This window comes from Prionailurus bengalensis, chromosome D2 (assembly GCF_016509475.1).
Source record: "Prionailurus bengalensis isolate Pbe53 chromosome D2, Fcat_Pben_1.1_paternal_pri, whole genome shotgun sequence".
NCBI lineage: Eukaryota > Metazoa > Chordata > Mammalia > Carnivora > Felidae > Prionailurus > Prionailurus bengalensis.
The window spans coordinates 28,644,803-28,670,648 of record NC_057351.1 but is presented as its reverse complement, the minus strand read 5'-3'; the positions used below and the strand labels follow the sequence as shown (position 1 = coordinate 28,670,648).

Below are 25,846 nucleotides of genomic sequence, written 5' to 3'. Positions count from 1 at the left end.
ATATATACATATACATAAATATCTTCAATTCTATCACTCTTTGATATCTAGGTAGATAGATAGATAGATCTCTGTATATATCTATTTTCAGGAAATTTGCATCCTCCCCAAGAGAGTATGAGAATGTTCATTTCTTTGTACCCTCAATGACACTGGTCATTATCATGCCTTAGATGTTTTGATCTATTTGATTATGAGTAAAGTTGAACATTTGTTTGTATGTTTATTGGCTAGCATAATAGGCAGTTTTCCAGACCATTGAACATTGGATCAGGAAAACAGGATTCAGTGGACCTTGACATGGAGGGCCTCATTTGTCCATGGACTACACTTGGCATGAGCACATGGGGTGGGGATGCCAGGAGATAAATGGAACATTCCCAAGACAAACTAACCTGCTTTACCAGTTAGTTTACCCAGAACCAGCCTACCTAGGAGATTTGTAATAAATTTTGTGACACTAAAAATATAAAAAGTAATGAAAGGCAGATATGGACTATTCTTAATTTTTTAAAATATTAATTTGGCAAAGTAAAGAAAATATAAATGAGAAACTAACAATCACATACATTAGCATTATTGAGAATTAACCATTTTAGTACATTTGCTTCCATGGACTTATACTAGAATGTTTCTTAATGGGATAAAAATGAAAAAATAAAACAACAAAAAAACCCCTCCGAATTTCCTACCTTTGATAGATATGTATAATTTTATCCATTTATCTTATTAGAGTCCTCCAATACATATATACATAAATATGTGTATAAGTGTGTAAAAAATGTATCTTGAAGGGTGAAACCTGTTATCCTGGGGGGCTGAGGGGTAAAGGAACTTTTACTTTTTGTTCTGTATTGATATAAGTATTTTCAAAGAGAGATTATGAAATTCATAAATAGCTTAATTAAAAATGCTTACTACTACTACTAGAATCTTTAGAATTTTTAGTATTTTAAAATTTAAAGACAAGTCTCAGTCTCATTTTCTTTGTTATATAAGCAGTTTATAGTGACTGATGGTCACTATAGGTCACTCTATGGTCACTATAGGTTACTCTATGGTCACTATAGGTCACTATAGGTCACTCCTAGGGAGCACCTAGGAAGAGGAAACACAATTAATCACAGTTCTGAACAGGAAGTCTATCTCTTCCTGTTATTCCACTGGATTCCCAGTAGATGCTTAACAAAGAAAAGAATAGTTATTAGTCTGGGCATTTAATGCATATGCTTATCTAGTACAGCCTGGCTGTATTATTATTTTTTTAAAGATTATTATTATTATTATTATTTATTATTATTATTTTTTAAAGATTTTATTTTTAATATTTTATTATTATTATTTTTTAAAGATTTTATTTTTTAGTAATCTCTACACCCAGCTGGGGCTTGAGCTCACAACCCCGAGATCAAGAGTCACATGCTGTTCCAATTGAGCCAGCCAGGCTTCCCTACAGCATGGCTCTATAAAAGTGAAGAAAATTTTTTCCAAGGATTGATTAAGGATGACATGGAGCTGATAAATTTATGTTTTTACCATGAGTCTTATGACAATTTTAAGCTGAGCCTCTTGAGAATTTGTTTCTCAAACAAGAGGTCCTTTCCTTTCATTAATTAGTGGATAGTAAATATGCAACTTGGTAATAGATCCCTAAGAATTCTGCCATTGGTTAAGATTATTGGATTTGAGAGGCACCTGGGTGGCTCAGTTGGTTGAGTGTCCGACTTTGGCTCAGGTCATGATCTCACAGCTCATGAGTTTAAGCCCCGCATCAGGGGCTGGCTGCTGTCAGCGCAGAGCTCACTTCAGATCCTCTGTCTCCCTGTGTCTCTGCCCCTTCCCTGCTCATGCTCTTTCTATCAAAAATAAATGAATATTTAAAAAAAAAAGATTATTGGATTTGAAGTCCAACTTCTTAGTTAACAAAAAATTTGGCTTTTTTAGTAACTAGTTAAATGATTTCAGACAAGTTACTTAACCACTGACATTTAGTTTTAGCTATTATTATTGAGTTCTTACTACAATTAGGCTTTGTGTTAAATGCTCTATTTCTATCATTCATGTAATATAAAGATAAGGAAACTAGGCACATGGAAGTTATACAACTTGCCTAAAGTCTCTGGCAGAACTGGGCTTTAAAATGAAGCAATCAGGGGCACCAGCCTGGCTCAGTCAGTAGAGGATGTGACTCTTGATCTCAGGGTCATGAGTTTGAGCCCCACGTTGGGTGTGGAGCCTACTTAAAATAAAAATTAAAAACCAATATAAAACAAACAAAACAAATTATATTGTGGAGCCACATAACCACTGTTGTCTCCTGCTGCTGTCATTGGAATTATAATTAACAAAGACAAGTATTGATTATGCATTATAATAAGGTTTAGATGGCTGAGTGAAATCAAATCAAATCAAAATGCCTCTCAAACTTCATATTAGTTTGGCTGAAGTTTCTCTTTTCTCAATCAAAATCTCCAACTACACTGTTAATTGGTAACAAAGTTAACAGGTTTGAATTATGTCCTTTTAATTGTGAAATTCTTAATAAAAAAAAGAGGGGGGCAAAAGGCCTAACGAGGGAACTTTATAATGGGTCATTTATAAACTAGACAGTCATCCTTGAATAATGAATGATGACTAAGCATCTTTTGAAGAACTCAGATGAGTGAACGCCTCTTCTATGTATTCTTAGAATAAACCTATCTGACCATTTGTGACATTTAAATATATTGAGCTCACAGGTGTCTTGGGCTATCATCTAAATGCAGTAGCAAGTTAGGGGCGCCTGGGTGGCTTGGTCGGTTAAGCGTCCGACTTCGGCTCCGGTCATGTTCTCACAGTCCGTGAGTTCAAGCCCCACGTCGGGCTCTGTGCTGACAGCTCAGAGCCTGGAGCCTGTTTCAGATTCTGTGTCTCCCTCTCTCTCTGCTCCTCCCCTGTTCATGCTCTGTTTCTCTCTGTCTCAAAAATAAATAAACGTTAAAAAAAAAAAATAAATGCAGTAGCAAGTTAAACTGTTATCAGTATTTGGACAGAAGTTTTTATTGAATGCTTTCTGAATTTCATTATCAAGGCATTATTTCTTAGAGTAAAATGTCAAAATACAAATACAAGGATCACAATAAAAGTTGGGTTGATCATGGCTGTTTTGAAAAGGAATGATGCCCAACTTCTTTCTTAATGCCGTTTAATTTGGAATCCTTATTTTTAACATCAGTTGTTGTTTTAGGTTGAACAAATCCTGGCGGAATTTAAAGCCAGAGCCTTGGAATGTCACCCTGACAAGCATCCTGAAAACTCCAAAGCTGGTAAATATTTAATAATGTCTGTTTCCCATAAAAATGAATAATATCTAAATCTAAAAAGCTATTGAATAATTACCTAATTTTCTTTTATATATTATGCTCAAACTTATTCTTTCATTCAATGCCAAAGAATGTTTTTTGCACTATTTGATGGTAGGAGGGGAGGGAATGGTGTAGGGTCCTTTCTCCAATAGTAGTCATTTCTCATCCATTTTTCTTTCTGCTGTAACATGCTGCTTCCTGGTTTAAAATTTGTTCACTTTATGCTTTATTTCACCAGCTCTTGAGAGTTAACATGACTTAAGTATGTTTGTAACTAGGTGATTGTCTTGATGAGAACTTGATGTATTTTCTTCTTTTGGGGGAACTGAATATGTCTCTATATGATATATGGTAATATATTCATACTTTTGAGTTTTTTCTTTAGCATAATTTAAATTCCCTTATCATAAAGTTTGACATAATTGCTCATGTGTATCTCAACTTAAAATAATACAGACAGGAGGAGCACCTGGGTGGCTCAGTCGGTTGAGTGTCCGACTTTGCCTCAGGTCATGATCTCGCGGTCCGTGAGTTCGAGCCCCATGTCGGGCTCTGTGCTGACAGCCCAGAGACTGGAGCCTGCTTCCGATTCTGTGTCTCCCTCTCTCTCTGCCCCTCCCCCGCTCATGCTCTGTCTCTCTCTCTCTCTCTGTCAAAAATAAATAAACATTAAAAAAAATAATAATACAGACAGGGGCACCTGGGTGGCTCAGTTAAGCACCCAACTCTTAGTTTCGGTTCTGGTCAGGATCTCGTGGTTTGTGGGTGTGAGCCTTGCAACAGGCTCACTGCAGTCAGCCTGTCAGTGCAGAGCCTGCTTCAGATCCTCTGTCCCTCTCTCTCTGCCCCTCCCCTGTTTGCGCTTTCCCAATAAATAAATAAATATTAAAAAAAATACAAACATACCATTTATCCTTCTTTAACCTGTCTCCCTCCTGCTCCTCTTTTATCTCTCTCCTTCCTTTTAGAGCCAAACTTCCTGAAAAAGAAGTCCACAGTTTATATCTCTACTTCCTTCGCCAATTTTCAATTTATCCCAGGCTGACTTCCCTCTCACCTTTCTTGGAAATGGCTCTTGTAATAGTCATCAAAGACTTCTTGGCTGCCAAATCCAACATTTACTTTTTTAGGTTTTATCTTCCCTGAGTTTGCATCAGAAATTGGCACTGTTGACCAGGCCTCCTTGAAACATTCTTTCTTTTAGGTACCAAGATACACACTCATACTTTTCCTCCAACTTCTTGGGCTTTTCTTTCTTTCTTTCTTTCTTTCTTTCTTTCTTTCTTTCTTTCTTTCTTATCTCTTTTTAATGTTTATTTATTTTTTAGAGAGAAAGGCAGAGTGTGAGCAGGGCAGGGCAGAGAGAGAGGGACAGAATCTGAAGCAGGCCCCAGGCTCTGAGTTGTCAGCACAGAGCCTGATGCGGGGCTTGAACTCATGAGTGGTGAGATCATGACCTGAGTAGAAGTCAGACACTTAACCAACTGAGCCACCCAGGCACCCCTTCAGTTTCTCTTTCTGTCTCTGTCGTGACTCCTCTTCTGCCTTAAATTTCCCTCCTAAACTCTCATTTCTGGGCTAACTCCCCACTTTCTCTCTGGAGTCTTTTAAAAAAAAAAAATGTCTTTATTTGTTTTGGAGACAGAAAGAGAGAGAAAGAGAGCAAGTAGGGGAGGGGCAGAGAGAGAGGGAGACAGAATCTGAAGTAGGCTCCACACTCTGAGCTGTTAGCCCAGGGCCTGAAGTAGGGCTTGAACTTGTGACCAGCGAGATCACAACCAGAGCTGAAGTCAGATGCCTAACTGACTGAGCCACCCAGGCACCCCAATTTCTCCCTGGAGTCTTGTCCAAGTCTGTGGCTTCAGTCATTAGCTGAAAGCTGAAAGCTGAAAGCTGATGGCTTTCCAGTCTATCCTTAACTCAGTTCTCATTCTGATCTTTGGACTCTAGTTTTGAGTGTTCTTAGAAATCTTCGTTTGGAGACATTTCAAAGTCACCTTGTCAGAAACTGAACTCATTGTTTTCCTCTCACCCTGTCTCAAATCTTGCTCATCTTTGTGTTTCCCCATCTTAATAAATGGCAACCCCATCCATTTAATTGGTCAAGCAGAAACCTGTCTCCTTGCTCTCCCTTATGTCTACATCTGTTCAGGTACCAAATGCTGGTGATTTACTTTCCACGTCTCTCCTGGAGGTCTTTTCCCCTACATCTTCTCAGCCCCTAGAGTAGACAAGTAACCATCATTTCATGCCTGGATCCCTACAGCACTCCTTTCATTGCTTCACACTGCAGAGAGTGGATTTCTTTTTAATTATGGAAAAATAAAATATTTAATATGTACAAAAAAGGTATAAGAATACTATAGCAAATACCTATGTATGCACACCTAGCTTAAAACTTCAGCAATGTAGTTGAAGTCTTTGTGTATTTCTTTTGTTTTTAATTTTTTTAATGTTTATTTATTTCTGAGACAGAGAGAGACAGAGCATGAGTGGGGAGGGGCAGAAGGAGAGGGAGACACAGAATTGGAAGCAGGGTCCAGGCTCTGAGCTGTCAGCTCGAACTCACAAACCATGAGATCATGACCTGAGCCAAAGTTGGTCGCTCAACCAACTGAGCCACCCAGGCACCCCAAGTCTTTGTGTATTTCTACCTTGATTTTATCCTCAGGGTAGGTACTGTAATACTGTCTTACATTAGATGATTATGTTTACTATAGGTGCATATTATGGGTTTGTGTGTAGTATGTATATGTATATGATTTTTCTATAAGGAAAATATTATGATTAAGACCTATCTTAATCCACATTGCACAAATGATAAAACCCAAACTCCTCTTCATTAAAAATTTTTTTCCTTTATCTCTTTTTAAAGTTTTTATTTATTTACTTTGAGAGAGAGAAAGTGTGAGCAGGGGAGGGGCAGAGAGAGACAGGAGAGAGTGAGAATTCAAAGCAGGCTTGCACTGCTAGTGTGGAGCCTGATGCAGGGGCTTGAACTCACGGACCATGAGATCATGACCTGAGCTGAAGTTGGATGCTTAACCGACTGGCTTAACCACCTTAGCCACCCAGGTGCCCCAATTTTCTTTTATCTTAAGTTTCTTTATTAATTTTCTCTAGAAATCATTGATCCTTTTGATTTGTATAAATAGGCCATTTTCCAATATATCAAGTCATTTTTGTTATACTTTTTAAAAATTGAAAAAATTATTTTGTTATTATTATTATTTTGAGAGAGAGAGAGCACACAAGAATGGGAGAAGGGCAGAGGGAGAGAGAGAGACAGTCCCAAGCAAGCTCCACATTCAGCATGGAGCCTGATGTGGGGCTCGATCCCACGACCCTGAGATCATGACCTGAACTGAAATCAAGAGTCAGGTGCTCAACCAACTGAGCCACCCTAATGCCCCATTTTTTGTTATATGATTTTTGCCCTTTTTATTGAGGCACAATTTGTTTAAGGCAATGTGAAGAAACTGTAAGTACAAACTTGATAAATTTTTGTCTACATATTACCAGTTTAACTGCTGCTCAGATGGATGTAGAACATTTCTGGCACCCAAGAGTCCATTTTTACATCCTGTTCAAAGTCAGTATCCTGTCCCATTTTTGGATCTCTATTTCATTGACTAGTTTTGCCTAGTTTTGAATTTCATCTAAATGGAGTCATACAGTATGTACTCTTTTGCAGCAATAGTTCATTCTATGTAATTGCTGGGTCTTTAGGTGCAAGCCCCTTCACATTGTGCTTCCTGACTCCTTTGCATCTCTCCATTTTCATTTTCTCTCTACTACCATGCCTAAAATCCCATGTTTCAGCCACACAGAACTACCTTGATTCCTCAATATGCCTTGTTTTCCACTCTTCTGAACTTTATGCCTGCTTCTTCCTCTGTCTGGCTCCCTGTGAGGCCTGCACACCTCTCCACCTTGCTTTGATTGGTTAGCTCATCCTCTTGTGTCAGGTTTCAGCTTAGTCATGATTTCCTCTGGGAAGTTATGTGTGCCCCAGTTACCCAGAGCACACTGTACTTCAGGCAGCAAACCGTGTATCACACAATCTCCTTGTTGCCTATTTGCTTATTAGTCATGCTGAAAGCTCAGTGAGGCAGGCCTCCTGCTATCTTGTTCATAGTAATATGCCCCTCGCATATTACTCGCATAGCACCTACCATGGAGGACACCTACTTTGTGCAAATCATTTATTGAATGAGTGAATGAATAAATTTCATGAACATTTCTTTAGGAGACATATTAATTACCTCTTTGAACTGGAGTTAGTATTAAGATAGATGCCCTGACGTAAAAGTATAAAAATTTGACAAAAACTTAAAAACAACTACCACCCCAGGTTATTCTTTAACTGGGTTCTTTTCCAATAAAGCGTGGCTTTGAGTTGTTTCTCTGTCCCTGGCAAACAATTTCTGTTTGGGGTACATGATGAATCACTGTGCAATCATTGCCATTTCTGGTTACCATAGTGATGGGAATTTTCACGTACGGGCTACCTCAAGGCTTCTTGTTCAGAGAAACACTGAACTGTAAATATTGTTTAAAATGAAAGGTACACAGACATCAATATCTTCCCCTGTCGGGCTTGTAGTTGATAGATGATTCAATCTTTGGGTAGAAATTGTTTTCAAGTCTGTTTAAGCATCCATTTAATCAATTTAGATTAATATGACCTTCTGAAAATTTAAGTGGTTCTTTATACACTTGAAGAAGGATTAAGAATACTGATAAAAATATTGTAAAATGTTAAACAAAAATTCATCCGGTGCTGAATTTTAGTTTGACAGAAATTCAGAATACATTAGGCAGATTTTGAAACATATTTCATTAAGGTGAAAGTTTATAGAGCAACTACATTATACTTGTATGTATACCTTTTTGGTTCATTAAGTGTAGTCTTAATCATTTCCATTACTAGTTACTAATTTGTTATCATGATGGAGTAGTAGATATGGAGCACAATCTTGTCTGTCTGGATTGCTCCTAGGTCCCACTTATGAGCTAGTTGAACTTGGACAATCTCTTTGAGCCACAGTGTTCTAATAGGAAAAATGGGTAGACTAATAACATTATTGCTTCATGCACCTGATGTGGAGACTAACATTCCTGAGCATGCAGGAATAGCTCAGTGAATGTTGGCAATTATGACTCACTGGACTTTCTTTAGTTGTTGTTGTTTTTTTTTTAATGCAGGATTCCAAGATAAAAATTTAATAGAATGAGATAGTTTTTTGTAAGTAAACATTACATCTTTCTCCTTTTCATTCTTTTTTTTTTTAAATTCTAAATCCAAGGCTTTTAGGTTTTGAGAAATCCGTTCTCCTCTTCAGGTGGGGGTGATGTAGGCAGGACCAGTTATGCTATAGACATTGTGTCACTGAGCTCAAAAGCTCCTGGCTGGTGTTCATGACAGTCCTGTGTGTACACGTGACAGTAACTGTTCCAGGCCAATGCTTTATTAACTTCTCTCTGACCTTGAAGAAGGGGATTTCAGACTGAATTAAAGATCTGTGAAATGGTATTTTTGTTATTGATTTGTAGGCTTCAAAAACATTGGGGTATTTGAAAGAGAGCTCCTTGTCCTTGCTAACTGATATCTTCTCATGTCTCCATGCTTTCCTACTTTAAAAACTCTTTATTGCTTTTTTATCTGTGAATAAAAATAACATACAGTAATAAATAATGTTGAAAGTGAAAGTACTCTCTTATCTCTCCCTAGCAGAGAAACAGTATTAACAGTCGTGTATTTTCCTCCAGATTTTTTTCAAGGTATGTTCTGATATTATATTTTTATTATTATTTTTCAAGTAATTGTAAGTGGCCTACATTTAAAACGTGGCTATAATAATACAAATTCTATTGTGAAATATGAATTTAAAAGAACTTCTGTATTTTCAGAACAGACCTAGGAGTTAAATCAGAATGTCTTTCAAAGGTCCCAGCGTCATTTGCTCACGTAAGCTTATAAAATGAGATCTCTCTTCTCAGAACTGGTAAATGTTTATCTTGTGTGATTCATTTGATTAGCTACATATTAAAGGGCAAATATAAACCCAAACTCATTTTTATTAAATGTGGTGGAGAGGATGGAACAAGGAAAGGCCACCTATGAGGAAAGATAAAGTCTCTTTAGCTTTCTGCTTATCAATTGTTGTCAAGGCATTGACATCAGAATAATCCCAAGCAGCCTTATTTCATTCTGGAGACTCTGTAAAACAGGTTAACAGTAATGTGCAAAGAAAAGGTGACTCATAGGGGCATCTGGGTGGTTCAGTCAGTTAAGCATCCGACTTCAGCTCAGGTCATGACCTTGCAGTTCATGGCTGTGAGCCCCGCATCAGGCTCTGTGCTGACAGCTCAGAGCCTGGAGCCTGCTTCATGTTCTGTATCTACCTCTCTCTTTGCCCCTTCCCCACTCATGCTGTCTGTCTCTCTCCCAAAAATAAATATACATTAAAAAAAATAAAAAAAAAATAAAAGGTGACTCATAGATAAATATACAAATCTTTACAACCACTGCTGTGGTAGTAACTGGCATATGCATCTGTGGTGATAATTTAATGAGCTTTTTATTCCTGTTGGAAAAAGTGACATCTTATTTGTACAGTGGGACATTTAAATTGTCGTCAGCAGCAGGAAGGATTACTCACTGGAGTGAGCTGCTATGGCAAGATGCTTTTTATTAGTTTGTTTATTTCCCTGTAATTTTCAATAACCCCATCTTTAGGGTCTTTCCTTTAATCCACCAGTTGCTCCTACCTCCAGTGATGATATTAAGTAGCAAATGACCTGTGAGGTACTGTGCTGTCCAGCTGTGGAGTAGGGTCTTGGAGGGACCCTACTGTGGCAGGAAGTATGTCTGGTTGTTGGGGGAACACTTAAAGTGGTGGTGTTTGGAGGATGGGGGCTCAGAAATACCAAATCTTTACCACCTGGGGTATAGAAGTATTTCAGTATTTCCAGTACCATCAGTGTTGATGGTACATTTGCTTCAACACCTGTTTGAGAGACTCTTGACTAATTCCAATGAGGTATTTTAAGCACTATCAGAACAATTTAATTAGTTTCCCCACTGATACTATTAAAATGTTCCTAATTCACAAAGTGTTTGAAGAATATGTGTCATTTCTTTGGTGGTTGGAGCTCAGAAAATAGTACTATATAACATCTTTATTATATTCACCTCAAAGTAGGAAACATTCACTCATTGATTCATTGAACAAATACTTTTTGAGCACCTGCTATGCTGTTTTAATGCAAAGGATATAGCAGAGAACAAAACAGATAAAGTCTCTGTTTTCACAGAGTTTGTATTCTGGTAGAGGGGATAGATCATAAACAAATAAATACATAATGGCCCAGGACAAGTACTATAAAGAAAAGTAAAGTAGGGCAAGGGAGATAAAAGCGTGGGGCTAATGTACAGGCATTTTATATAACATAGTCAGGGAAGACCACCTCCACAAGACAGCATTTGTGATGATATCTGAAGGAAGTAAGCCATATGAGTGCCTGGGGTAAAAGTATTCTTTGTGGAAAGGATTGTAAGTGCCAGAGTCCTGCTTGGCATACTCAAGGAGGATCAGGGAAGCTCCTTTGGCTGTATCAAGGGAGATGGGGAAAGCAGAAGAAAATGAGGTCAGAGAAGGAAGAGAAGGTAGAGGGCAGGCAGAGCATGTTAGGCCTACTAGCCATGCCATTTCTTGTAAGAATTTTTAGTTTTACTCTGAGAGAAATGGGAAGTTATTAAAAGTCATTTTGAGGAGAGGAGTGATATTATATTACTTATTTTTAAAAAGGTCTCTCTGACTGCTGTGTAGAAAACAGATTGAGGCAAAGGCAAGGAGATTGGTTGAGAAGCTGGTATAATACTCCAACCAAGAGAAGATGGCGGCTTGAACCAGAGCAGTGATAGTGGAAATGGCAGCAAGGGGTCAGATCTTGGATATATTTTAAAAGTAGAGCCACTAGGGTTTGCTAAGGGATTAGAAGTGAGATGTGAGAGAAAGATAAAAGTCAAGGATGACTCCAAGTGCACAGAAAACTAATGAAATATTTTCTGATCCCCCAAGCAGAATCAATTGTGTCTCTATATTTCTTTTTTTTTTTTAAGTTTATTTAGAGAGAGAGAGAGAGGCCCTTGCCTCTATATTTCTATCACATGATTTTGAAATGGTTTGTTTATGTGTCTGATTCCTTACTAGACTTTGAGCTTCTGAAGGGCACAACTTGGATCTTACTGATGAATGATGACATTTTATTATCCCTGGAGGTGGAGAAGAAAGTGGAGATTGGAGGGTAGCATCCATTGCAGGAAAATGGAAAGTGCATGAATGGAAGTGGAGAGCACCAGCTGGGGAACCTCGCCCGTTAGGGTTTGATTTTGTGGCTCCATCACTTGATGTTTTGGGACTTTGGGCAAGTTACATCAACTCCTTCAGCCTTAGATTCTTTAAAATGGGAATAATAATAATAATAATAATATCCACCTCGTAAGGTTGTTGTGAAAAAGAAAGAAACTCTGTACTCATTAGTAATTACTTCCCATTTCCCCCTGTCCAGCCCCTGGTAACTATGAATCTACTTACTCTCTCTACAGATTCATCCATTCTGGATATTTTATATCAATGGTATTATACAATATGTGGCCTTTTGTGACTGACTTCTTTCATTTAGCATAGTGTTTTCAAGTCTCATCCATTTTGTAGCATGTTTTAGTACTTAATTTATTTTGTGGCTGAGTGATAATTTCATTAAATGTATATACCACAGGGGCACCTGGGTGACTCAGTGGTTGAGTGTCTGACTCTTGATTTCAGCTCAGGTCATGATCCCAGTGTCATGGAATCGAGCCCCACATCTCTCTCTCTCTCTCTCTCCCTCTCTCTCTCTCTCTCTCCCTTTGCCCTTCTCCCCCCATTTGCACTTTCTCTCTAAAATAAAAAAATATATATATGCATTTGTTTATCCAACTACTAACTGATGGAAATTTGAGTTGTTTACACTTTATGGTTAGTATAAATAGTGTAACTATGAACATTCATATACAAGTTTTTGCGTGGGTGTATGTTTTCATTTTTCCTGGGTGTATATTTAGGGTTGGAATTTTTGGTTCATATGGTAACTCTATGTTTAACATTTTGATGAACTGGTAAACTGTTGGGTATTTTTTGTTTTGTTTTGTTTTGTTTTGTTTTATTTATTTATTTTGAGAGAGAGAAAGAGAGAACAAATGGGGGAGGGGAAGAAAGAGAGAGAGAGAGAATCCCAAGCAGGCTCTGCACTGTCAGCACAGAGCCTGACATGGGTCTCAAACCTACAAACTGTGAGATCATGATCTGAGCCAAAATCACAAGTTGGACGCTTAACTGACTGAGGCACCCAGGCGACCCTGGTAAATTGTTTTTCAAAACAGTTATACTGTTTTACAATCCCACCTGCAATGCATGAGGCTTCAAATTTCTCCACATCCTCACCAACACTTGTTATTATCTATCTTTTTATTTTAGCCATTCTAGTGATTATGAAGTGTTATCTCACTGTGGTTTTGATTTGTATTTTCCCAATGACTAATGATGAACATTTACTCATGTGTTTATTGCTCATTTGTATATCTTCTTTGGAGAAATGTCTATTCATTTCCTTTACTAATTTTTAAATAGGCTATTAGTCTTTTTATTGAGTTGTAAGAATTTATATATTTTAGATATACATTCCTCATCACATCTCTAATTTGAAAATATTTTCTTCCATTCCATGGTTTGTCTTTTCACTTTCTTGATGATCTCTGAAGCACAAAATTTTCAGTTTTGATGAAGTACAATTTTGTTTCATTTGTTTGTTGCTTGCACTTGTGCTTTTGGTGTCATGTCTAAAGAGCTGTTGCCTAATCCAAGGTCACAAGGATTTACTACCATATTTTTTCTCAGAGTTTTATAGTTTTAGCTTGTACATTTAGATCTATGACCCATTTTATCACTTCTTGGCATTTTGGCTAAGATCAAATGTAAGTCTATGATCCGTTTTGAGTTAGTATTTGTATATGGTGTGAGGTAGGGATCCAATTTCATTCTATTATATGTGGATATCCAGTTGTCCCAGCACCATTTGTTGAAAAGACAATTTTTTTTCCCAATTTAATGATCTTGGTAGTTTTGTAGAAAACAAATTGACTGTAAATTTGAGGGTTTATTTCTGGACTCTCAATATCCCATTTATTTATGTTTAGTCTAATGCCAGTACCACACTGTTTTTATTAGAGTAGTTGTGTAAAAAGTTTTAAATTGGGAGTGTGAATTCTTCCAACTTTATTTTTATTTTTCAAGATTATTTTGATTATTCTGGGTCCCTTGCATGTACATATGGATTTGTTTGTTAGGATGAGCTTGTCAATTTTTGCAAAAAGAGGCAGCTGGGATTTTGATAGAGATTGTATTAAATCTATAGAGCAGTTTGGAGAGTATTACCATCTTAGCAATGTTAGGTCCTCTGATCCATGAATATTGATGTCTTTCTATTTATTTAGATATTTAATTTCTTTCAATGGTATTTTATAGTTTTCAACATATAAATCTTCCACTTCTTTTGTTACCATTTTTTCTAAGTATTTTATTCTTTTGGATGCCATTGTAAATGGAATTCCTTAATTTCATTTTTCAGATTGCTCATTGCTACTGTATAGAAGCACAATTGATTTTTGTGTATTGATCTTATATACTGTTCCATAGAAAGTTTTAACTTCATGGGCACCCAGATGGCTCAGTTGGTTAGGCATCTTACTCTTGATTTCAGTTTGGGTCATGATCTCATGGTTTGTGAGTTCGAGCCCTGCATCTGGCTCTGCACTAACAGTGCAGAGCCTGCTTGGGATTCTTTCTCTCTTATTTTCTCTGACCCTCCCCCACTCACACTGTCTCTCTCTCATTCAAAAAAAAGGTGCTGCAATGGAAATAATCCAGCTCCACGAGAGAGAGAGAGAGAGAGAGAGAGAGAGAGAGAGAGAGAAAGTTTTAACTTCATTGAGGAGCAGAAGAGACATTGCAAGTGTTTCCAAAAGGGACACGAATGGTTTCTATTGTATGCCATCTGGTCAAATAGATCATTGACAAAGCTACCACTTATCAACTACCTACCATTTTATGTCTTGTGCTTAAAACTTCCCAATATCTTCTTATTGCTCTTACAACAAAAAAACAGACCAGAATCCTTAGGCCTCTAAAGTCCTGGATGATCAGGCCCTTGTCTAGTCCACAGCCCCATTCTTCATTGTTCTTTCCAGCCCTGTGTCCTCCAGCCACATTGGCATCCTCTACTTTTTCTAAATCACCATGCTCTTTCCTGCCTTAGAGTCTTCATTTACACTGTTCCTCTAGCCTGATCACTGCCCTTCCTCATAACTACCACTAGAAAAGGTAGTTTTCTTCCTAGTAGATAAAATTGTAATTTTGAAAATGTTTATAAATGTCAGTCCCACTAAATAGTTCATGTATACTGTTCACACTTGTGTCATTAGCATCTGTAACAGCATCTGGCACATCACTGGAGCTCAGTAAAAGGAGTGGCTAAATTGTGAGTCAGACACTTTACATACATGATCTCACTTGTCCTTACGATTCACTTCACAAGAGGAAACTAAAGCTTGAAAAGGTGAACTGGCTCAAGGTCACACAGTGAGTAAAAAACAGAGACATACTCCAGTGAGACCAGTTTGCTTGGGAGTTTAAAATAACTCCTACAGGAAAGAAGTGCTCATCTTTTGATTTGTTTTCCAGTGGAGACTTTTCAGAAACTGCAGAAGGCAAAGGAAATTCTGACTAATACAGAGAGTCGTGCCCGGTATGACCATTGGCGAAGGAGCCAGATGTCAATGCCATTCCAGCAGTGGGAAGCTTTGAGTGATTCGGTGAAAACGGTAAGTTTCTCTCCAGGATGATGTGAATTTATGAAGCTCAGGCTTCCCATGGATTAGACCCACACAAGAGCTCAAGAAGTCAATAAGTAAAGGAGGGAGACCAAGAAACTGGTAGAATCTATATATATCTCAGTGTCCACAAACTTCTGTGAGGGAAAATTCAATGGATCAGTGCCAGAAGAGCTCATGACTGCAAGAGCTCATTGGCTGTTTGATTCAATATATACAGTCCTCATTATCATTTATTGTTTTACACATTCTGATAACTGTGCTTCTCAAGTTGCTCATATAATACTGCTGAATTTGAACCAATGCAAATTAATCTCCTCCATCTTTTTAGTTCATATCAACCTGTTCTCTTGTCAAGGCTTATGAATTCTGTAAAACACAGAGTTTGATTAATTAAAGAAAACTGTAAATTATTTTAAGCTTATTATTGTTATAGGTTCAGAGAGACTTCTTAAACCATTGTGTTCTCTTTCTTCATGCTATTAAAAAAACTAAATATAGGGGCCTAGGGTGGCACAATCAGTTGAGTGTTTGAGTCTTGATTTTGGGTCAGGTCATGATCCCAGGGTCATGGGATCCAGCCCTGCATCAATCTCTGCATTGAGGGTAGAGCCTGCTTAAGATTCTCTCTCTCTCTTTCTCGTTCTCTCTCCCTCTGCCCCTTCACTGCTCATATGCATGCATGCTCATTCTCTCTTTCAAAAAAAAACCCCTAAATATAAAAAAATAAGTATAATTACCATGTTATGTACTTATTTTGTTCTTACATTGACCTTTATATATTATATAGAAAATATGATTTAAAAATTTTTCTACATTCTCAAGTATGACTTATTATCCAGCTTTTTAAAATAGGGACACTTTTCTATGACATGAGACTTAAAATACACAAGTTACTTTATTATATGTATATTTACTTATTTAAATGCAAGTTAGTTAACATAAGTATAGTATTGGTTTCAGGAGTAGAACCAAGTGATTCATCACTTACATATAACACCCAGTGCTCATCCCAACAAGTGTCTTCCTTAATGCCCATCACCCATTTAGTTCATCCCCCACGAACTTTCCCTCCAGCAACCCTCAGTTTGTTCTCTGTATTTAAGAGTCTCTTATGGTTTGCTTCCCTCTCTGTTTTTATCTTATTTTATTTTTCCTTCCCTTCCCCTATGTTTATCTGTTTTGTTTCTTAAATTCACAAATGGGTAAAATAATATGGTATTTGTCTTTCTCTGACTGACTTATTTCACTTAACATGATACTCTCTAGTTCCATTTATGTTGTTGCAAATGGCAAGATTTCATTCTTTTTATTTTTATTTTTATTTTTATTTTTTTTTAATTTTTTTTTCAATGTTTATTTATTTTTGGGACAGAGAGAGACAGAGCATGAATGGGGGAGGGGCAGAGAGAGAGGGAGACACAGAATCAGAAACAGGCTCCAGGCTCTGAGCCATCAGCCCAGAGCCCGACGCGGGGCTCGAACTCACGGACCGCGAGATCGTGACCTGGCTGAAGTCGGACGCTTAACCGACTGCACCACCCAGGCGCCCCAAAATTTCATTCTTTTTGATTGCCAAGTAATATTCCTGTGTGTGTGTGTGTGTGTGTGTGTGTGTGTGTACACAAATTACTTTATAGGCAAGTCTTTAGGGACATTTGATAGAATTAGTCTATAAAGGGATTCACATCTCTTAAATTACACCCCTTCGGTCATTTAGATTTCCTTCTCAACAGTTTTTATTTAAAAAAGACAAACAAATTGTTTTTTCACTGATAAAAGACCTATAATAGTGAGGGAGAGTCTTTGACATAATGGGGAAAACATTGCAAAACTCTCAAAGTATATATAGTTGAAAGCCACTCTACATAAAATGTAAACTGTTTTCTTCATCTCATATTGGAATAAGTTATATATTCATGTGATTTGTTTCAAGTAGGTTAATTATTTATGAAGGATTAACCATATGATTATTGTGTATATATACAAAATAACTAGATTCTTTAAAAAAATAGTAACTACTTCACATACTCAAAAATAAGAGTTTTTTCCTTTCCATTGTGCATATCCAAAATTCCTTGTTGACACTGACTAAATAAACACTGTTCCACCATCTCCACATAACCATATTTCCATTCTCCTGAGTATGACACGTTGTAACTGCAATTGAATTAGTGACCCTTGCTATGCTAATACGCTTTGATTTACAATGTGCTTTTTTTTCTTTTTTTGATGATCTACTGAACTCTGTTATTTAATTTTAACCACTAATATCAAATTAGCTGTGGATTTTTCAAAAACTTTTCTCCAAATTTCTCCTTTATGTTGCCAATGTCTTTCCTTTAAATGCTAATTTTCTGTCTCCAAACGTGTCATTTCTGCCTTGAATTTAGGTTAACTATGGACTGTTTGAAGTCTTACAATATAATATAATATTTTATTTTTTGTTTTATTTTTCTTAATGTTTATTTATTTTGAGAGAGTGTACGTGTGCATGAGGCAGAGAGAGAGGGAGGGAGAGAATCCCAAGCAGCCTCCACACTGTCACCACAGAGCCTGGTGCAGGGGTCTCTTCCACAAACTGTGAGACCATGACTTGAGCCGAAATCAAGAGTCAAGATGCTTAACCGACTGAGACACCCAGGCACCCCACAATAATAATATTTTAGATATTACTGGCTGAATTATTTGTCTTGTCAGCAAAATTGAAACAGTATGCTGAGCCAGTATATGGTATGAGATTTTTTTATTAATGGAACAAAAATGATAAGATGCATATATTTTTGCTTTAAATCAACGGTGATATTTTTTCATGTACAGTCCTCTTAGGGCTAAACCTTGTTGTTTTCCTTAAAAAAACTTTTTGTAATGTTTATTTATTTTTGAGAGAGAAAGAGCGTGAGCAGGGGAGGGGTAGAGAGAGAGGGGACACAGAATCTGAAGCAGGCTACAGGCTCCAAACTGTCAGCACAGAGCCAACGCGGGGTTTGTTGGGTCGAACTCACAAACCGTGAGATCATGACCTGAGACAAAGTCGGATGCTTAACCTAGTGAGCCACCTAGGTACCCCTAAACCTTGTTTAGGGTGCTTGCTTTTGTTTCTCTTCCTCAGTGAATCCCCTATATCAAGTTTCACATGTTTTGTAACTCATTTAATAGACTTTCTAACTATTTCCTCTCATTCTTTTCTGTTCTAATCCTTACAGTCTTTACTCCACGTGAAAGCCTCATCTGTGTATAACATTTTAGTTGTTGCTTTCGATGTGCATGCATTTCATTTGTTCATCCTTTCACATTCACCATATAGAAGAATTAACAACAATTATCATGCTAATATTGTTCACCTTCTAAATAGACCATTATCTGTCCTTTTGTAGATAAACATCACCATTAGACTAGTTGGGTTAGGTATGTTACATATGCCATCTGACAATAAAATGATTATAACTAATGGTTTAAATTTTAGGTGACATTTAGCTAAAACACATCTGCATGTTTGCTTGCCCTATACATTTATAGATTGTTAAATCCCATAAAACCCTTTACATCACCAACCCTGTGTTTCTGCTTTTTATGTAAACAATACAATCCCGCTGGATAGGAAAGAATTGGTGGGAGTAATATTAGTCTGATGTAGGACTTGAACCCAAGAACTGTGACATCATGACCTGAACCAAAACCAAGAGTCAGATGCTTAACTGACTGAGCCACCCAGGTACCCCATGTGATATGGGTTTTATTTTTAAAAATTTTTTAACATTTTTTATTATTTATTTTTGAGACAGAGAGAGACAGAGCATGAACAGGGGAGGGGCAGAGAGAGAGGGAGACACAGAATCTGAAACAGGCTCCAGGCTCTGAGCTGTCAGCACAGAGCCCGACGCGGGGCTCAAACTCACGGACTGTGAGACCATGACCTGAGCCGAAGTCGGATGCTTAACCGACTGAGCCACCCAGGTGCCCCGATATGGGTTTTAAATAAAGGGATATGGGAAGAGGTCTTCAGTTATTCCAGCCTTTGGGTCTTGGGGTAATCTGAAAACAGAGACCTTTCTAACTCAAAGGATCTTAGGGAAATTCACTGCTGTGACGCTAAATGGTTTTACCCCAAGGAATCCAGGATATGAATGGTTCTCCCTCTAGTTCTGAAATACATGGCAGAATGGCTTTAGAGTGGCTGTGGGAAAATGGTTGCAGCAAAGCTACAATAAAAATAAAGTGCTGGGAAAAATTCTTATAAACTGTTGTAACTGTCATGTCATATCCATTGCTATACATTTTATAAAGAGTTAATGGAAACAGATTTTTAGTGAATTGATTGTTTGACAAATTGATTACTTCTGGGAGAGCTTGTTGGGACTGCCAGTTACCCTCACGTGGGTCTATTTGTCTACTGATTGTTTCTGGGTTCCTGGGCTCAGCGCGGTGCCCTTGTGGTGAGTCCAGTTGGCTACAGACTACTAGGGAAGCTTCCTATTATGCCTGGGTGGGTACACTATCCTCCATCAGATGGGAAACAGTGTGCAATTCATCACCTTCTGAGCCAGTTTAGAAGGAAGTCTGTTCTAATTGAACATTATACAAAAGCAGAGATTATATGCAAACTTATGCTGCCCTCCAGTCTGTCTATATATCTATATCTGTAACTATATTTTATGTATATGCATATGAATATACATATATTTATATATCTATATTTGGATATATATATTTACCTTTTAATAGAGTTGAGATCATGCTATTAATGACCACTAATGACCATTGTGGCCTATTATACTTTAACACCATGCCATCAATACTCCCAATTGTATCAAAAAGTTGTGATGAACAGATTTATCTAAAAGATTCCAAGAAGGGGGGCGTCTGGCTAGCTCAATCCGTATAGCGTGCGACACTTGATCTCAGAGTTGTGGGTTCAAGCCCCATGTTGGGCACAGAGTTTCCTTAAAAATAAATAAATAAATAAATAATAAATAAATAAATAAATAAAAAGGTCTCAAGAAGGCATTTTACCCCTTTGCACTTTCCCTTTCTTCTTGTTGAGGTGCTTCTCCTGGCTCCTTCCTGGGAGGTCAATGTTAGTGCTCCTGAGAGAGGAGATGAGAAATTGTGGTATCTCTCCAAGCTCTTTTAAGAAGCTGTTGCTCTGATGAACCCCTGGCCCCTGCCTAGCAGCGTTTGCTTGGGCGAACCAAGCTGGTCACATCCCCATGCAATACTCAGAGCCTCCTTCCTATGTTGCTTTGTTTAAACTGGTAAATAAGGGGCGCCTGGGTGGTGCCGTCGGTTAAGCTTCCAACTTCAGCCAGGTCACGATCTTGCGGTCCGTGAGTTCGAGCCCCGCGTCGGGCTCTGGGCTGATGGCTCAGAGCCTGGAGCCTGTTTCTGATTCTGTGTCTCCCTCTCTCTCTGCCCCTCCCCCGTTCATGCCCTGTCTCTCTCTGTCCCAAAAATAAATAAACGTTGAAAAAAAACCCAAAAAACTGGTAAATAAGGGAAGCTTGGGTCGCTCAGTCTGTTGAGCGTCTGACTTTGGCTCAGGTCATGATCTCACCATCTGTGAGTTTGAGCCCCACGTCAGGCTCTGCTGACAGCTCGGAGCCTGGAGCCTGCTTCGGGTTCTGTTCCTCTCTTTGTCCCTCCCCAACTTGTGCTCTGTCTCTCTCTCTCAAAAATAAAATTTAAAACATAAAAGAAATTTAAAAAAAACCTGGTAAATAAAATGGTGCCCGCAGGTAGAAGTTGGCAACCCCAGTATTTTAAGATAGTTCAGATAGGCGTGCCTGGGTGGCTCATTTGGTTAAGTGTCAGACTTCAGCTCAGGTCGTGATCTCACAGTTCCTGAGTTTGAACCCCACATTGGGCTCTCTGCTGTCAGCACAGAGCTTGCTTTGGATCCTCTGCCCCCCTCTCTCTGTCTCTCTCCTGCTTGCGTGTGCATGCGCTCTCTCTCACTCTCTTAAAACTAAATAAACATTGAAAAAAAACGACTTTCAGAAGTGTGCTGAAGATGAAAAGTATGCCGCCCCTTGAATCACGCGCACAAGTACAGCATGGCAGCGGCCCCTTCTGTAGTTCCTGGCATGGTTCTCATAGGCCTTGAACTTCAGAAAAGTTTGTTTTGTTTTGATTTCTGTGTTTCGCTTTTTTTTTTTCTTTCTGTCAGGAAAACAATATCCTGGATATCAGGAATCAGGAAAAAACTTTATTCTGGGTTTTAAACTTGCTTAAATATGTGGCTTATGGGTTTTCCTTGGGTTTTTGAGTAACACAAGTAGTAAGATACTGTTCAGGAGTGCTTCAGGAATAGGGTCCCATAATATCCAAATGAGGTTTCAAGAAACAGTTATGGTTATTATTTCGGTTAATGCCAGGGTTAGTTATTCTACTTGAAATATTCTTGACACAGCAAACTCAATTTTTCTTTCTCACTTTGAATTCATTTATTCATCCTTCCATTCATCCACCCATCTTCCCAATTTGAAATGTTTTAATAGGAAATACATGTAGAGGACACAACATTTAAAAAGATACTACAATAGGGTGAATGGGGGAAAGTAACTCTGTTTCTTACCTTTGTTTGATTTATTTAGTTAGTTTTTTAATTTATGTTGAGAATGAAAGAGAGCACAAGCAGGGTAAGGGCAGAGAGAGAGAGAGAGGGAGAGAGAGAATCCCAAGCAGGCTCCATGCTGTCAGCATGGAGTCAGACATGGGACTCAAACTCATGAGCTGCGAGATAATGATCTGAGCTGAAACCAAGAGTTGAATGCTTAACCGACTGAGGTGACCAGGTGCCCCTATTTTAACCATTTAAAAAATTTTTTTAATGTTTATTTTTGAGAGAGAGAGTGGGAGAGAGAGAGAGTGCACACACAAGTGGGGGAGGAGCAGAAACAGAGAGGGAGACACAGAATCTGAAGCAGGCTCTAGGCTCTGAGCTGTCAGCATAGAGCCCGCTGATGTGGGGCTCAAACTCGGAAACAGTGATCACGACCTGAGCTGAAGTCGGATGCTCAACCAACTGAGCCACCTATTTTAACCATTTTAAAGTGTACATCATTAAGTACATTCACAATGTTGTTCATACATCATCACAACCTAGTTCCAGAACTTTTTCATCATCCCAAAAGGAAACCCTGTATCTGTTAGCAATCATTTCTTATGCCCCTTCTCCCAGTTCCTGGTAAGCATTAATCAGCTGTCTATCTACAAGGATTTGTCTATTCTGGATATTTCTTACAAGTGGAATCATACAATGTATGGCTTTTTGTGGTTGGCCTTTTTTTACTTAGTATAATGTTTTCGAGGTTTATCCACCCTGTAGTACTTAATTCCTTTTTCATGGCCAAATCATATTCCACTGTATGGCTATAACACATTTTTGTCTATCCATTCATGAACTGATGGACATTTGGGTTGTTTATATCTTTTGTCTGTTGTGAATAGTGCTGCTTTGAACGTTAGTAAGTTTTTCTTTGAATACCTCTTTTCAGTTCTTTTGAGTATATGCCTAGGAATGGAATCACTGAGTCATATGGTAATTCTATGTTTAACTTTCAGTGGAAATGTCTCATTTTTTAATCTCTCTGATGCAGGTCCCTTTGCTCTTTGCCATGGTTTGGATATCTCCTTATATCATTAGTCTTTTAAATTAGTGAGGATTAATTAATTAATACCTGGGTTAACTGATTAATCTGGTTAATAGTCAAATCTAATAATCAGCACTGTAATAGTAGGTCGGGTTTTACCACACATTGAACTTTAAATATAGAATACTATATAATATTGATTTTATATTATGTGTTTACTTTTAACTAATGTAGTCAATGCACTGGGCTGTCAGAGGTAAAAAAGATCTGATGCTGGAAGAATCTGACCAGGTTCATACCAACCAGATTGAAAATGAGGAACGGAACAAGCAAAGAGAAATAAAGACAGAGAAGCTGGGTTCAACCACAGAGAAAATGGAGCAAAAAGAATCCAACTCCTTGGAGAAGTCATTCTCCCCACAAAATCTGGATTCTCCAAGTAAGTCAAATCATGTAGCTTTGCAGACCAAGAAAGGTCTGAAATTAAAGGGCTTGGTTTATACTGTATTTATTCTCAACCTTTTCCAAGTAAACAGTAGTTGCTTTATCACCTTAAAATATACTTACTTAGCATTGACACAGAAACTGGAAGACACATTCCTCAATACATCCCTTTGAAGGGAAAATGTGAGGCATTTCTGGGAGTGACTGATATAACACTGCCATTTATTGAGTGTTTACTATGAACAGGAATGTTCTTTACATACATTACATGTATTATCTTGTTTAATATTAAGTCTATAGACATTAATTTATTTAATCCTCTACAAGCCTGTGAGGTTGGTACCAACATTATTCTCATTTTACGGAAAGGAAACTGAAGTCCAGGGAGGTTGAGTAATTTTTTCAAAGCTATACAGCTTGTATATAGCAGGGAAGGGGTCTGAACTAAGACAGTTTGACTTCAGTGTCTGTTTCTAAGGCATTGCACTGTCCAGAGAAGAGACCTTATCTGTATGTAGTTCTGAACGATAGATAGATTCACTGAAGCAGGGTATTACAGAAGCTAAACTCGCAAGCTATACTACCTAGGCTCACATCTTAGCTCTATTACTTATTATCTGTATTTCTTGGTAAAAGTTACTTAACTTCTCTAGATTTCAGTTTCCAAATCTATAAACTCAAGATCATAGTGATACCTTCTCACAGAGCTATCATGAGGATTAAATAAGGAGATCCATGTAAAATGCTTAGCACACTGATTCACCTAGCAAGCAGGTCTTGGGTTAATGTCAACTATTATCTTTTCTTTGTCTGTCTAGTCACCGTGTTTATCTTGTATAGGTGCGTTATAAACATGCACTGTCACTGTCCTCCGAATTCTTGATTTTCAAGGTTGTGATACAGTATCTCATTAGAATTTAAACTAGAGGCTCCTGAAGGTCCTTGAATCTTGAATCCTTACTTATAAAAGAAGATAATTAGATAGCTTGTGGTAAATTAGAGTCTTTGTAGAAATAGTCACTTGAAAACTCTCTTTGGGGAGACTTCTATATGCTCATTACCTGCTAGAATAAAGATTCTTAGGGTGTGCTTCAGGTGTCTCTGCTGGTTACTCAAGATATCCTTTTGTGGACTCTGCAAATTGATTGCATAAGCCTCATAACTGGGAATGGTTATAATGTAACAAATTCATCAAAGCAGAAGCCCGAATTTCAGAAAAAACAGTGTTTTAAGCAAATACACACATACAAACACCTACCCACAGTCACACACAGGCAAAACATGCAAATGTTTCACTATTCAGCCCTGGAATGTTCAGATCTGTGCTTCTTGAACCCCTGGGGCTGCCCTGTGACTTCCTGTTTCAGATTCAGACCTAGTCTGAGTTCACCATCACTGGGGTGGGGGGGGGGAGGGGCAATTTATCACCTCAGACACTCAGGCAGGAGGCTGAAGCCCCACTTGAACCCCTCTCATAAGATGCAGTGAAATTTTCTCTTCCTCTGAAAACTAGTTATTTAGATATTTAAAAACCCCAAAGTAATACCAGCTTGTCATTAGAAAATTCAAAGAATCATATATAAACAATGACTTAGCGTCTCCCCCAGGCTCCCATCCTTCTGTGTTTTTGTTTCCTGAAGTAACCAATGCAGATGCCCAGGTGTGTCTCCTGCCACATTATTCTCAAGCGTATACAAATATGCCTTCACGTATGAGCGTTTTAAAAACAAAGAATGAGGGGCATCTGGGTGATTCAGTAGGTTAAGTGTGGGACTCTTTGGCTCAGGTCATGATCTCGTGGTTTGTGAGTTCGAACCCCACATCAGGCTCTGTGCTGACAGTGCGGAGCCTGCTTGGGATTCTGTCTCCCTCTCTCTCTGCCCCTCCCCTGCTTGCTCTCTCTCAAAATAAATAAAAATAAACTTAAAAAAATGGCATTACACTGTGCCCATTTCTCTATGTTACACAGAGCCTAAGAGTACACGCTCTGGAACTGGAACCCAGCTTTTCCACTGATGAGTTTTGTGAACTTGGGCAAGCAAATTAACCTTTCTTTATCTGTGTTTTCTTATCTATATGGTCAAAACATTAGTGTTTACTCATAAGGTTTTTTTGAGTAGTAAGAAATCTATGTGAAATATTTAGACCAGGTACATGGTAGGTGCTGTTTTTGGTGTTAGCTTTTATTATTACGGGACGACTCCTTAGACCTTACATTTAGAATTAACACATTCTTTTGAACAGCAGATAAATATTTCACAGTATAGATATATCATAATTTATTCAAGATAAATTGTGATGTGCTCTTTTTGGTGTCAGCTTTTATTATTATGGGACTTCTCCTTAAGCCTTGCATTTAGAATTAACACATTCTTTTGAACAGGAGATAAATATTCCACAGTGTAGATATATCATAATTTATTCAGGATGACTTGTGATGTCAGGTGTGGTGTGGTTTGTTTTGGCTATTTTATTATTATTTTTAATTTCCATTATACTTAACATACAATATTAGTTTCAAGTGCACAATA

The 25,846-nt window shown here is 38.0% G+C and overlaps 1 protein-coding gene across 3 annotated transcripts in view; it reads left to right on the top strand.

Annotated features, from left to right (window-relative positions):
- The window catches only part of DNAJC12 (DnaJ heat shock protein family (Hsp40) member C12), a 42,021-nt gene that overhangs the window by 7,617 nt on the left and 8,558 nt on the right, over window positions 1-25,846 (top strand). For all 3 annotated transcript variants that reach the window (XM_043596453.1, XM_043596451.1, XM_043596452.1), the window contains exons 2-4: window positions 3,227-3,305; window positions 15,131-15,270; window positions 23,106-23,310. In XM_043596453.1, the coding sequence (XP_043452388.1) occupies window positions 3,227-3,305; window positions 15,131-15,270; window positions 23,106-23,310 (424 nt within the window). The remainder of the gene's footprint in view (window positions 1-3,226; window positions 3,306-15,130; window positions 15,271-23,105; window positions 23,311-25,846) is intronic.